Raw genomic sequence first — 14,966 nt, 5'->3', positions numbered from 1 at the left:
GATTGTTGTTGTACTGAAAATAAAATGCAAATGAATGCGCAAAATAATATTGAAACGCCTTTAAGTAACACTCTACAAGCCTTTGTCGTTAACCAAAGGCTCAAATCCAATAACTATAATAATGAATGTGAAAATTTTCTCTTACTAAAAATAATTGTAAATGAATGCCATTTGTTGTTGTTATTGTTTAACTAAAATTGCCTACCCCACCTTAGTATGTGTTGGTATGTATATGTCTGACTAATCAATATTGTTGTTTTTTTCTCTTTCTTCCTCGTGTTTTTCTCTACTTCCAGTACGTGTAAATCGCCTGAACCAGCGTAAATAAATTATGTGAACCAATCAACCAACCAACCAACCAATTTGTTGTTCACTTTAATTTGCAAAACCAACCGCAAACAAACAAGAAAAACCTCTAAATATACATAATTATACACTACTTAAGTTTTTATAATCCAAACAAAGCAAGATAAATTAAAAAAAAGATATAATTGTGTAAACTTTAAAATTCTTACTGTATTGTTGAATGAATGTTTGTAAATCATGTTAAAACAAAAACAAAACCAGCAACACAACCGACAGCTACCAAAATCTGCTCTTCTACTCACTCGATCCACTACTGTTACTACCACCAACTCCAATACAAATGCCATCACCTCTGCAGCCACCTGTGCCTGCACGAATTCAAATATGTGCGTGTAATAATCAAGCCTGAAAAGTCCCACTGAATGAATTTGTGCAAAAAGTACGTACGTATGTATATGGAGGTAAAATATTATTAAGTAGCTTACTTATTATTATTATTTTTTTAAATTTATACAAAAAGGAGCAGTAGAAAAGTAAAATTTATGACATACAATTTTCAATTCATATATTCAGATCTGTGTATAGCTGAAGTCCGTATTAAATGCACCTAGCAATAAAAAAACACGCCTAAAAATATGCTAAGGCTATTTTTGCATGTGTGGAATTAACCCTTAAGTGCACTGTGGAACATTAGCTACTTTACTATTGATATGGAATTATTGAGCTATAAAAAAGTTAGCATTCAATACTTTCAAAAATAAAAAAAATTTCATGGAAAGGGTCATCCCAATTCTCGACTTTTAATTAGAATTTCTACAAAGATTTTTTGGGCGCAGTTTTATAAGTGATTAAAATTTTAGTAAAATAACAAGCTTGAAGTTTGAAGTAAAATTCAATACTTTGTATAACGTTTTTTGAATTTTTTGCTTGTTAAGGTACATAAGAAGTTGGTAAAAAATTCAATTTTTTTTCTGATAAATTGAGTATTTTTCGACATTTTAAAAACTAATTACTTTATTACGTTACTCAAAAAGTTTTCTGACTGCTGGCAAAAAGCCGTAAGATTCGAGTGAATATGTGCTGAAATATTGCAAAAAGTATAAAAGCAAATTTTCAAATAACTCGTCGAAAAATTTAAATTAACGTAAATGCGGCCACCGTAGCCGAATGGGTTGGTGCGTGACTACCATTCGGAATTCACAGAGAGAACGTTGGTTCGAGTCTCGGTGAAACACCAAAATTAAGAAAAACATTTTTCTAATAGCGGTCGCCCCTCGGCAGGCAATGGCAAACCTCCGAGTGTATTTCTGCCATGGAAAAGCTCCTCGTAAAAATATCTGCCGTTCGGAGTCGGCTTGAAATTGTAGGTATCTCCATTTGTGGAACAACATCAAGACGCACACCACAAATAGAAGGAGGAGCTCGGCCAAACACCCAAAAAAGGGTGTACGCGCCAATTATATATATATATACATATATATATATACATAAATGCTTTCGTGACAATATTTCACACCATGCTATCTCTCAAAATCTGCCAATAACACAAAAACATCAAAAGGTCAATTATGGGTGGCCCACTAAGGAAAACCTGCCACTATACTAGAATTTAATAAGCCATAGAACTGCGTATACATTTTTTTCTTTTTCTGATTAAAAGTACAAGGTTTAAAACTTTAATTTAAATGATGATTGTTGTAGAATGAACTAAATTTTTATAAAAAATTATGGGAAAAAGAAGCATAGTCAAAATATTGCGTTTGTAAAATTTTGTCCATAAGTATATGTATGTATGTACATAGATGCATATGTATGTAAGTATGTATATACAGTTTTTCTTAGCCAAAAAATAAAATCAGATTCAGACTTTTTCGGTATTTTAAAAATCAACTATTTTTTTTAAGAATACATTTAAGCATGTAATGAGTGTATCCACAGTTCAGCAAGAGTTAATACAAATCGAATATTGCCAAATTTGTAAGTTTTTAGTTAATTATCAGATAGGGCTTTTGCGACTATAAGCTTTATTATCTACGTATTAAAAGGTGATCGGCATTACCTTAATCTGTAATTGGATTCCGTAGTACTCTCACTTTGATATAATTTCATTACATACATATTAGTGAAATACATAAATGTGGCGTTAGTGACACAAACGAAGTCTATATTATGTGAATTTTGAAATCCGTAATAATATTTAGAATATGCAATAAAAAAATTAGTCTTAATTGTGCTATTGTTTTTAAAATGTTTTGTTAAAATTAAGTTTTCACAGACCCAATTTATTGGTATCATTTTTTAACCACTTTTGTAGTCAGAAATCAAAATTGCTTTGTCAAATACATTTGTATTTGTCATCATCTGTTCGTATTTGTCGCATTTTTCAAAAGCATTAATCATGCATCTATAAGTAAGAAAAGGAAATTCCTATTTGAGAAAGTCTTTTGACGCGCCTGTATCTCTGTAGCTAAGAGTGTCACTTTCTCTATACCTCAACCAAAAGTCGCTTATATTTACATAAATTATATCAAGTATTTATCTATGAGGTTTTCTAAATTTTGTGATAACAACGCACACAAAAACAATAACGTCAAGCACTTGTTTTTACTCCAAGTATTTTCAAAAGGAGCTTTTGGTAAACAACTTTTACAAGTGAAAACAACTGCACGTCGAATCTTATATTTTGTTTCTAAATAAATTTAAGTAGTAATTGGAAAGAAAGAATCTAATATTTATATTATTTAGATTTATTTAAAATTTAAAACACAACGTTTTTCGATACAGGATTGCCGTATTTTTTTTCAATTCATTTCATTTTATTTCTAAGTATGCGGTACAAAACCTTGCATACGATAGAAGTGAAAAATGAGTTGAATATAAAATTCAAAGATAAGATTTAAACGAAATTCGATTACAGCTTAGCTAAGAGAGATAAGAAAATAGACCAAGAAAGGACGACATCAAGATTAAGATGATTAAATATTACATTAATTTCATTAAGAGCGCTAGTAATGGATGCATAATTTAAATAATTTCATTTAAAAATTTTAAAACTGAAACTCTCAATGCACTCATGTTTTGAGTCCAATCACAACTTTACCTTGTGATGGGTTCAGAAGAATTTTTGCAATTAACTTTTTGCGAGTATGAGACTTTTGTATAGCTTAAGACTATGTTCAAACGGCCTTCTAATTGGCCATTAAGACCATTTCAGCAATTTAAGCCTGAATTGTAACCCAATTTGTTTAAAAAAATCTAATTATTATTTGCCAATTATGTAGGTAGGTGAAGTACCAGTCTGCACTCCCCAAGTAGCACTAAAGCGCCGTTTACATACCATTTTGAGACCTCCAACGGACAGATACATATGTACTGCCAACTAAGTTGCCAATTAAGTATTAATAAATTTGTGTCGGATTCTTTAAGCAACTCTGTGAAGTCTGTTCAATTACAAGAGCAAATCGCCTGTTCAAAGGATAACGCAACATCATAAAACGCAAGACATTAAAATTAAGTAGAAAAAAAAGAAAACAACGATGGCGCACAAAATTGAAACAAATTCTATAATAAAGGAAGTTCCACAATAAACTAAACTCATTTTAATTTCATTTACCATCTCCCACAACAGAATTGAGTTGCATTTTGTTCTAATGCTATCTGCTGCCACCTTAAACTTTGAAGAATTATCAAGTTATCCTTTTCTTCTGAACAATGCCAGTTTGCAATCAAAACTCCTTTGTATTGACTGGCTTAGTTCAATATATCTATTAGAAATTAATGAAACTTGTTTTAACTTTCATAAGTTTTTCTCAAACACTGATTGTATGTGTGTGAACACCAAACTCAATGACGCAATTTAAAGCTTAATATCCTTGCCTCAGGTAATTGAACTGTTTGAACAGAGTCTATTTATCCGATATAAAATTTATTCTCACCCCATTTGCCTTTGCATAAATGGTATGTACTCATTGGCAGACTTTTATAACTTAGATCCCCATATATTTATGACTCGGTAGTCAAAACATTCATCAGTGTATCAAGCCTCGGATTCTTCGTATATTGTTGGAATTCTCGATCTAATGTGTTTCAGAAATTGTAGCGTAGTGAAAAGGATACAAGGGTTGCCTTTTATAATCTGTGTCCAATAATGAAAAAACCGTAAAATGATAATGAAAAAGGATTTATCGTTTTTCAGCACTTCTGCAATCGCTTGAATCGATTTTCAAAGTACTCAGTTGTAAATACCTTCAAAAGGAGCCGTTTAAAGGCTTTAACAGCTTCTTCAGGCATTCTTCGCATTTTATTTTTGATGTTCGCGAAGAAAAAGACGTCATTTGGTGCCAAACCAGGGCTGTAAGGCGGATGATCCATTAATTCGATTTTTTGAGTGCTCAAAAACTCTCCCGAGTGAGCCGCTACGTGAGAGCTCGCAATTTCCTGATAAAGGATGATTGGTAAAACAAGTTGTTTTATGTTTCTCTAGTGGTACAATTGCGACATGATCAGATTTTCAGAAAAAACAGAGACCATTTGCTTTAAAGCGCTTCTTCTGCGAACAACTTTTGTTGGATTAAGCTCGTCTTAAAATACCCAAGCTGACAATTGCTGTTTTGTTTTTCAGCTCATATGCATTGATCCAGGACTCGTCACCTGTTACGCTGTCGTAGATGTGCTTAGAATCTCAGCGAGTGAATTTCTCATTAAACTGAAAACTCATTAAAAACTAGAACAAATAAAACTCGCGAGTGCAAATGTTTTATGTAAGTTTATGCTAAAAAGTGCCAAATTTTTCGCTACAAATATCGGAATACAGTTCAACACAGCTATTGTTGCAAAGGCACAAAATAAAGACAACCCTTGTAAAATCAGCAATATGGTAACCGAGTACTTGATAGGGGATCATTCAGGAATGAACCTCAAAGTCACTACTTTTAATATAATCCCAACTGCATGTATTATACAAGTGTAAGTTTCTAGTTTATAGTTTTCTTCTCAATCGTTATTGAAGAGGCTATAGTCGGAAAGTTGGCTTCGTTCTTAATAAACGTGCGCTAATAGTACGATTCACTTAAAACAAAAAATATTTATGTACTTAAGCTCTTAGAGTTGGCTGTTATCTGTTATCTACTTCAATGACGTCACTTGTTGTTCTAATGCGTCTGTAACTATTTGCATAGAATTAGCAGTCGTATAATTTAATATAGTGGCGTGTATCTTGAGAGCACTCAACTATGTAGTTTTTAATGAAACTTTCAAGAGAGATATAAATTTATAAACTCTAGTATAACGGTAGCATTAAGGAACAAAATCTCTTCGAGAGCAGACAACAACAAGTATGCGCGCTTTAGAACTTATTATAGCAAATTTAGGTATGCGTATTTTCTTTATCTGCCCAGTTTTTGTCGATGTACGTCACAGTGATTTTTCTCCTACCTTTTTTTACTAAAATAAAATTTACTTTCTGCATATAATTGTCTATGAAGAAATATACTAACTTTTGCACTTTTCCCAGGTGGCCGCCTACGACGTTTGGGTCACTTCAGTCGCAACTACACTATTGGTGCCTGGCAGTAAATTGCAGACAGTTGTAGATCTAACAGAAAAGCACGCAAGCAATCAAGCAGCAACCCCACGAAGTGGAAATGGAAGTGGAAGTGGGATGTGTGGCCGAGGCACTTACGGATTCAACTGCACATATGCACGCATATACATACATACAAACTGCAACATTACGAATTATAATTGGACACTATTACTAACATACAGTGACATACAATGTAGCATTTATAATTCAAATATAATTAGATAAAGTTTGTAAAAGGACAATGTGTGGTTAATAGAAAAAACAAAAAGCGCAAATGCCTGAATATTGCATATTAAAAAAAAAAATTATAATGTTAATAAACGTGTTCAACAAAAGTGCTTTTTATTGCATTGTACATCTTAATTTTATTGTGTAAATGTTTATTTTATTGCATACATACTTACTTACATACAAGCGCAATTACTGCATACTTATTTGCAAATGTTTGTTTTAATACATTTTAAATGTTACTCTTTTATATTTCAATTTTATCGAACTATGTGTTTCACAAGTACATAACTACATACATACATGCATATGCTTATAACCAGTTTTATTTATTTAAATTGCTTATTGTTGAGGTAAATATTTTTGTCTCAGCTAATTTTTTGTCTAATTGTAATTTGATTATAAATTGTATTTACTTTATCGCGTCTTATGTTTACAAAAAAGTAATATTCGTAAATTATACAAAAACTAATTTTATAAAAAAGAAAAAAAAAAAATAGCGAACACACTCACCCACACACACAAGCGGGCGAATGCACGCAATAAGCAAGTCATAATTGCCCCACAAGAAAATATTTTCTTCTACTGACCAAAATGACTTTAACATTTAGAAAAAACGCTCTGCATGCAAGGTAGAGATTACTCTTTTCAATATTTACATTATCACTGATTTAAGTAAAAAAGTGCATACGCAGAGAGAGAGAGCATAGATCATCGTTTGTACACAACAGTATACTCCATATTTTCATGTTATCCTTAAAGAAAGCCAGGAGGAAAGCAATAGCAAACTGCTTGTTGATCAAATGATTTGTTATATAACAATCTGCTTCTTGTTCTTGTGGGGCTTGTAACCAATGCTGCCAGTAAATGTACTACATGCATGTGTAAGTTAGTTTATCAAATACAAAAACGGAAGGCAAAGAGCGTCTTATGAATGTGTGTAGAGTTAATTGTATACCAACGAGAAAGGAAAGAGTGAAGTAGAAAATTATACGAGCGCAAAACTACAAAAATATAAGGAAATAAATGCTTACTTATCAACAGCCATACTAATATATTTATCTGGGTTTTTCTGCAGTGTCATGCACCGGAATTGCGGAATCCAAGTGAAATGTCGTAAATATATTATATATTTCAATTACTTAGCAAATATGTGTGCGCCTGTTCTTCAACTATACTCCGCAGAAAACTATGTCAACAATAAATATATGTATGCATGTATAATTGTTGAAAAGTTTGTAAAAAATTAAAGTTATGTAAAAAAAAAAATTGGTGTTGTTGAAATTTCAATTGGTACGCTTGTGAAGTGAAAAGATGAGAAATTTTTTAAATATTTAACAAACTGCAGTTGCAGGCTTTTTCTAGGTAAGAAGTTGAATTGAGTAAAGGCCAACACTCAAAAAAAAAAAATAAACGAACAAAAAAGACAATTATGTAAATCGCATGCGGAATGAGTAACATAAATTTTCCTTAAAATTAAATAAATAATTAAAAAATAAATAAAATATAAAACAAAACACGCTACGGTTCAAGCGAAGTCATTCACACAACTCCAAAATGTCGGAAGCGCGAATTCCTTATCAGCTTTGTGTATAGATTTAGAATTCCGCTTCAAGTTAAATTCATTCAGCCCTGTGTCACGCAACACCTGTTTAATTGCACTGCAAAGACTTAACATAGCAAATTTTAATCAATGGGTGTGTGGTAGACCCATGCAAAAACAAAATAACTGCACTCTGCACCCACATATGCATATAAACGTAAAAGCAGCGCAGAACATTTTGTACTTTGTATGCAAATAACTACATTTATTCTGCTCATTCTTAACACTTACCATCTTACATACATAGGTACATAAATTTCGCTTATCCAATCGATTTACTCTTGTAATGTAAAAGTAAAGAAAATGAAACGTAATAAAAATGATTATTATGCTATTTTATAATGATAATAAAATACAAGTAAACATTTTTTACAATCGACCTACTTACATACATCCACATAGATGACGTCTTAAATGAAACATTATTACTGAATTATGTTTGAATATATGATTTTACTATTTAATGCAAATTTGTAAAGTGTAATAATATAAACTTTATATATATTTAATGATGAATGCTTATAAATTAATGAATAATGTAAAATAAAAATTAAATAAAAAATAAAAAATGCTTAAAAAGTATAATTAGTTTATGTGTTTTTGTTTTTTTCGGCATTTTGGCTACGGCTATCTTACACCCCCGACTAGTAATCGTTAAACGATTGCCAAGAGACTATCACAATCGATCATATTGGAAGTGTTGTTGTTGTTGTAGCAGCATAAACATTGCCCATACTTACATACGGTGAATGCTGCTGGAGTGACAGTCCTTGGCCGGATATAAATCCGGGTCGTTGCGGTAACGTAGAACCGACTGTCGTAGAAACGATATTGGATATATTGGAAGTGTCGAATTGTTCAATTCTCCACTGTGAATAACTATTTGAGCCGTTTAGCGGTGTAAGTTCATTTGAAAATTCCGTGCGCCGCCGAGATGTATGAACGCAATGATACACTCTTGCTTCGGCTGACGGTCTTCCCACCGCTATAAACGCAGCTGACCATCATTATTATATTTACATATGTGTCCATCGGCCGCCGTAGCCGAATGGGTTGGTGCGTGATCACCATTCGGAATTCACTGAGAGGTCGTTGGTTCGAATCTCGGTGAAAGCAAAATTAATAAAAACATTTTGGCAAACCTCCGAGTGTATTTCTGCCATGAAAAAGCTCCTCATAAAAATATCTGCCGTTCGGAGTCGGCTTGAAACTGTAGGTCCCTCCATTTGTGGAACAACATCAAGACGCACACCACAAATAGGAGGAGGAGCTCGGCCAAACACCTAACAGAAGTGTACGCGCCAATTATTTATTTTTTTTATGTGTCCAAAATTATGTAAAAAAATTTCAATCGGCATAAAGTAGTTTTTCTTTTCAATTTTTTTTACAAGTTCGCCGTTCAGCTGACGTGTTTTCCCCCCTCTACCGCGCAGCTGACTATTTTTTTTTTATTCTACTAAATGTCAACAATACATGAAAAAAATTTCAGCCGGTATAAAATGAGTTGGTAGACATTTTTTTCGACACTTTTCGTACCCTCCCACTATCACACCCACCGCGGGTGTGCCGGCTGACGTTCACTTTCGTTATTCATGAAAGCTAAATCATAAGTATAGTCAAGAATTTAAGGGGTAACACCACTGTACACGCGTAAAATAAACATGATTTTTAAAGAATTTTTTTGTATAGAAGGAAAGGGGAAACAATCATTCTGATTTGGGAAGTTATTACTTATATACTAAAATACAAAATGGCGGCATTGGAGACATTTTTGTAATGTGGTTTCTCTTGAAGGAGCTCCGCGGCACGCAGCACAGAGGGTGCAAATTTTAATCTGGCACAAAGAAACATTTTTTTTCTTAATCTAGATAAGAATAGCTAGAGAAACACGTAGGGGATTTAAAAAATATTTATTTTTGTGGAATTAGCAAGCATTTGAAGGAAAAAACTCTATTTTGGACTAAAAAAACGGCACTTAAATAATTATAACAATCGTTTAAATTAATCTATCGAAAATCCCCCACGCTCTTCTCTTAAGAAGGTTATTATACAGACGTTGTGAAAAACCTGATTAAAAATATTTAAAATTGTTTGAGTTATGCTGCGTGCCAATTTCAGAAAACGTGTTTTGAGAACTATTTTATACAAATTTCACGAAATTGGTTTGTTTCAATTGAGATCCCGTGGTTAATATTCTGAAAATTTAAGATTTTTACTTTTTGCTGACATTGAAAGTAGTGTACATCCTTCTGAAGTCATTAAAAGTATAAATTTTGGTTAAGCACATTAAAAAAATGATGACATTATAAATTTAAAGCAATTTAATGTTTTGAAAAATACTAGTGTAATAACATACAAGTATATCCATATTTTTCAAATTATTGAAGTGCAAAACCTGAAATATCTCCATATAAAATAAACGGCTCATTTATCTACAATCCCTAATTAATTTGGAATAACAATTGTAAAAAGAGTAATAAACGGTATTTCAAAAGGCACAAATGGCAACCAGATGTCAGTAGTGAATAATGCGGTAAAATGATTGAAATTTATTATGAAAATGGTGTGTGTTTAAGAACAACATAACGCAAAATTTGTGACTTGTGAAAATAATCGTCCGAATGAGTCGATAATTCAAATGTTGGTGAAAAAATTTCAAGAAACTAGCTCTGGCTCTGTCGAGAATAGAAAATGGACTCACAGACCAAAAATTGGACGTTATGTAGAGAATATTGCTGCTATAGCGCAGCAATTACTTCTTACAATGAACAACCTTCAACATCAATATTTCGACGTTCTCAAAAATTAGGCATTCATGTATCGACTGTCGGATTTTAAGTGTACGTGCTCGTATGATCATCATTTAAATGTCTAAAATGATATAATTTTTCACATATAATAATTAGCTCTTCAGGAACCGAAGAACAAATTTAAAAAATACCTTTTGCTCGCGCAATTCTATCTATAAAGAGTTTAGTATTCGGTATCCAAATAAATGCAGCGTATTCAGGATGCAGGTGGACAAAATTTGTGAATATTATTTTTAAGGCGTTGCCGACCAGTTTTCCCAATCCATTCTTCCCAAAACTTTTTTCCCAATGCTTACTTTTCCCAAAGGCAAATGTTCCCAAATTTTTTCATCCAAACTGTTTTTCCCAAGACTTTTTTCCCAAATACATTTTTTTCCAAAGAGCAAAAAATTATTTATTAATGATATAAAAATTATAAAATGTGTAAAAATTCTTTAGAGGAGTTCTACGCAAAAATACGGTGGATTGCGTAGCCGGAGTCGGACTGATGAGGGTTATTTTTTTGAAGCGCGGCCGAAGGCCGCCAAGGCGAAAAGGAGTTCTACGCAAAAATACGGTGGATTGCCTAGCCGGAGCTAGACTGATGAGGGTTATTTTTTTGAAGCGCGGCCGAAGGCCGCCCACGCGAAAAGGAGTTCTACGCAAAAATACGGTGGATTGCGTAGCCGGAGTTGGACTGATGAGGGTTATTTTTTTGAAGCGCGGCCGAAGGCCGCCCACGCGAAAAGGAGTTCTACGCAAAAATACGGTGGATTCTATCGTAACTGAAGAAAAAAAGTGCGCACTTTTTTTTATATAGTTATTACATTTCCCCTGTCAATTGTTGTTATTGCAGTGGCTTTGCAAGTATCAGTTTTATTGCAATACCAATAAGTTTTATTTTTGTAAGAATCTCGTCTGTAATAAACGTGTCCCTTCAACAACAATTTCCTACGACCTCTGGAAGAAACAACGATTTCTGGTACAGACATTAAAACACTGAAAAAAGATAATTTATTGATTCTTATAATTTACTTTTTTATTTTTTATTATAAACACTTAATTACTTACGTTTTATGCAATCAAATCAGCCTCTAGATACTAGAAATTTTTTTTAAATTGTAATTGTCAAACTGAACGTAAACAAACAACTGTCATTTTAGTTATCTACGTTGCCTAGCAACCTCATTCAAATTTTGAATGACATATTTTTCCCCCAAAACAAGTTTGGGAAAAATAGTATTTTAATTGAATTGGAAAAATGGTTTTGGGAAAATTGGTTTGGGTGTTATTTTATTGGGAACAAAAGTTTTGGGAAAAATGACTTTTGGGAAAAATGGATTGGGAAAAGTGTACGGTACCGTTTTAAGGTATATAAATATATGGATATTTTCGTTCAATTATCTATATTTGTCATTCTATATGGAAAATTTCGTCCAATTACGAAACGCAAAGTTCAGTACAGCATACGATTTCGCATTGACGAAATTTATATTGCTATCGAAGGAAAGTCTGTAACCAAATAAAGCACCAAGATCGCGAAGATTTTGGTAACACTTTGTGCTGTCCTATCAGAAATTATACGAAGTGCTAAGATTGAAGCTTTCAATTTGGGTATTTTTTTATCTACATGAGAACTATCGATAACGATAACTATGTTTTGACAGCTGAGAATAGCAAACTGGGTTGACATTTCTGTTCAGTAAGGTTTGGTAAGTCCTCATAAATTGTTTAACGTTAGAACAACCCTTCTAAATTGCGGTAATTTGCTTGAAAAAAAAAGAAATCTGTTCGAGAAGTATTTAAGAGACGTCGAAATGTGAATTCGTCATCGTTCTCAACTTATTGTCCTTTGACCTTTGACTAAGTGGAAAATTTTACGTAAAGAACGTGCCTATTACGTGCCTATAAAATACAGCTCATGGAATAATTGAAACCAAGTGATCATCGTTTGAATAATAACGACATTCAGATTTATTGGGAAAAGTAGTCAAATATTCGACTAATCGAATGAACCATGTAACTCTTAGCCGCAGCGGACATACATATGCCGAATATCAAATTCCAAAAATACATATGTATGTATGTGCCATGAAATTATCTCCCAGATTATAATAAAAACATGCATTCCATCAATATTTTTGTTTCGTATTATCATTGTAAGTTCTCAAGCCCTTAAAAAAACATCTGATATTATCACATTCAATTCTGCCATTTTCGGCTGTACAGTTTCATCAAATTCAAAGTTTGATGCTTTTGGTGCAGTGTAGGGTATATTTTTAACCTTTGGGTTCAATTTCAATAGTACTTTTTCAAGTTTTTTCAAAATTTGTTTCCGTAAATCTGATCATTTTGGTGAATATATGCCCATATGTGTCAAAAGCAAATACCCTTGTGCATCAGCGCACTCGGATATATGAAGAATTAATTGTGCAATAATTAAAATTTTCGGTCAATGGATTACTTTATTGGAATAACAAATAATTTTAGAATAAATGACTAAACGAAATAAACATTAAGAAAATAAGTTCGATAATCGACTCGACAATAGACATGTATATATGCATATTTATGTGTTTATTTATATGTAGGTATATCACAAAAAGGCTAAATGCACTTACTCACACATGGTTTATTTGCATAAACTTGCCAACGGGGCTTCGCATTCGAGTTGATAAATGATACTTCACCAGATATGATTTCTAGTCAGCTAAATAAACACATTTTTATAGACTTATCAATTTAATTGTATGTACTATATGTTAATTATTCCTGTATGTGTGTATGCATCAATGATAAATACTAAATATATACACATTTGTGAAAATTTTTAACATAAACATTCAGTGTTGCTATTGTTGTTTTGATTTATAAAATTTTAAAGAAAAATTTACTTTTCAAAATCTGCTTCGTCACTATTCGCTTGTTAAGTGGAAAATTGGAAAGATAAATATCAATTGACTATTATTGATACAATTATTGATTACAACAAAAACAAATTGTTTGAAAAGGAAATTAAAAATACGGGTACGTACTGCCAGCTCCCGAATACCAAGGTTTTTGTGACTTTGAACCTGTGATTAGTGAATTGCTCAGGGTAATAGAAGGGGAAGTTTGTTCTGTTTCAGCACTTCTTCGATAGCTTTGAACGAGTACACACCACCTTGATAAAAAAGTTCGCGGAATATATTCAGAAAACTCAAAGTGCAAGTTTATTCCTTAACAGTGATATTATTTCCTTCAAAATACTTCCCAACAACTGCAACGCACTTATGCTAGCGTTTGATCCAGCCTCCGAAACTTTTCTGCAACTCTATTTCGGCTGTTAAAACGCGTTCCCCGTAGTGGTTCTTGACTCGAGCAAACAGAAAAAAATTACAGGGTATCATATCAAATACATAAACTCTATATGTTATATTTTTATATACTCTCGAAGAAGGAACGCAGTGTAAGTTGGTGCATGGCACCAAATGAGATTTCAGACACAAAATATCTTCCAAAGAAGTTTGGCTTGATCCAATTGAAATGCTCACCCGGCATCCGTCGCGTGAAGTGAAAACAAAAAAAATGAATAATGCATCTTATTCTACGCATTAACTTACGGTCCAACCTTTAGCTTTACGTGATGCTAGGCTTAACATATCCTGTGTGATTTCCCTCAGTTATTGCGTCGCTATTATAAAAGCTATCTTTCGTTTTACTATAAACTTCTTAGGATAGTTTTTCGCTGCAAGTGACGGTTTATGTAACATCGCTCCTTCGTTACTTACTACTGTTTGGACAACAAGAAGCTCACATTTTGCGGTCGTTTGAAGAGAAAAAAATGACGAAATAATTGACAATAACAAGCAATAACGAAATTAAATAACCCAATTTTTTCAGTAGAAAGTGACAGTGATAGTTGCCAGACTGCTACTCTCAACTTTGCGCAACAATGATGTTGTAAACATCATCGTCACATGAAAAACGTCCAGAAAAATCAGTTCATCATGTCTACCGTCCCATTCCGATCGCTTTTCTTTGAGAGCTCGATTCAAACGTATTAGCTGCAGTCGGTAACGAGCGCCTGTGATGGTGTCAGATGGTTTATTGAGTTCCTAATAGATGACACCCTTCTGATCCCACCAGATGCCCAACATAACCTTTGAAGCATGAATATTTTTTTTTCGCTGTCGATGGACCTGGTTCACCTAGCAGGCTCCAACATTTTCGCCACTTAGGGTTATCATAATAGATAAATTTTTCATCGCCAGTGGCGATGCAATGCAGAAAACCTTTTCTTTTCTGCCGTTCAAGAAGCATCTCACACGTCACCAAACGTTCTCGATATCCCTCTCCCTCAATTGATGTGGCACCCAGTTACCTGCTTTCTGGTCTATTCCTATTGCGTGCAAACGTTTACCGCTGATTTATCTGTCAACATCAAACTCTTTAGACATACCATCAAGGATTCGAC

At 33.1% G+C, this 14,966-nt stretch overlaps 1 protein-coding gene across 7 annotated transcripts in view; it reads left to right on the top strand.

Moving 5' to 3' along the window:
• LOC129247695 (tropomodulin-like) overlaps window positions 1-7,576 on the top strand; it is a 63,320-nt gene extending 55,744 nt beyond the window's left edge. For 5 of the 7 annotated variants that reach the window (XM_054886959.1, XM_054886967.1, XM_054886942.1 and 2 more), the window contains 2 exons: window positions 297-745; window positions 5,819-7,576. Coding sequence is in view for 2 of the 7 variants with exons in the window: in XM_054886994.1 (XP_054742969.1) it covers window positions 297-328 (32 nt within the window). In the remaining 5 variants the exon portion in view is untranslated. Of the gene's footprint in view, window positions 1-296; window positions 768-5,818 lie in introns of all 7 variants that reach the window. The other 2 variants (XM_054886950.1, XM_054886984.1) reach the window with 2 other exon arrangements.
• The last annotated feature ends 7,390 nt before the right edge of the window (window positions 7,577-14,966 follow it).

The sequence above is a fragment of the Anastrepha obliqua genome, chromosome 1, assembly GCF_027943255.1.
Source record: "Anastrepha obliqua isolate idAnaObli1 chromosome 1, idAnaObli1_1.0, whole genome shotgun sequence".
Classification (NCBI taxonomy): domain Eukaryota; kingdom Metazoa; phylum Arthropoda; class Insecta; order Diptera; family Tephritidae; genus Anastrepha; species Anastrepha obliqua.
Note: the sequence above shows the minus strand (reverse complement) of the source record. Positions and strands in the feature narration are given on the sequence as shown.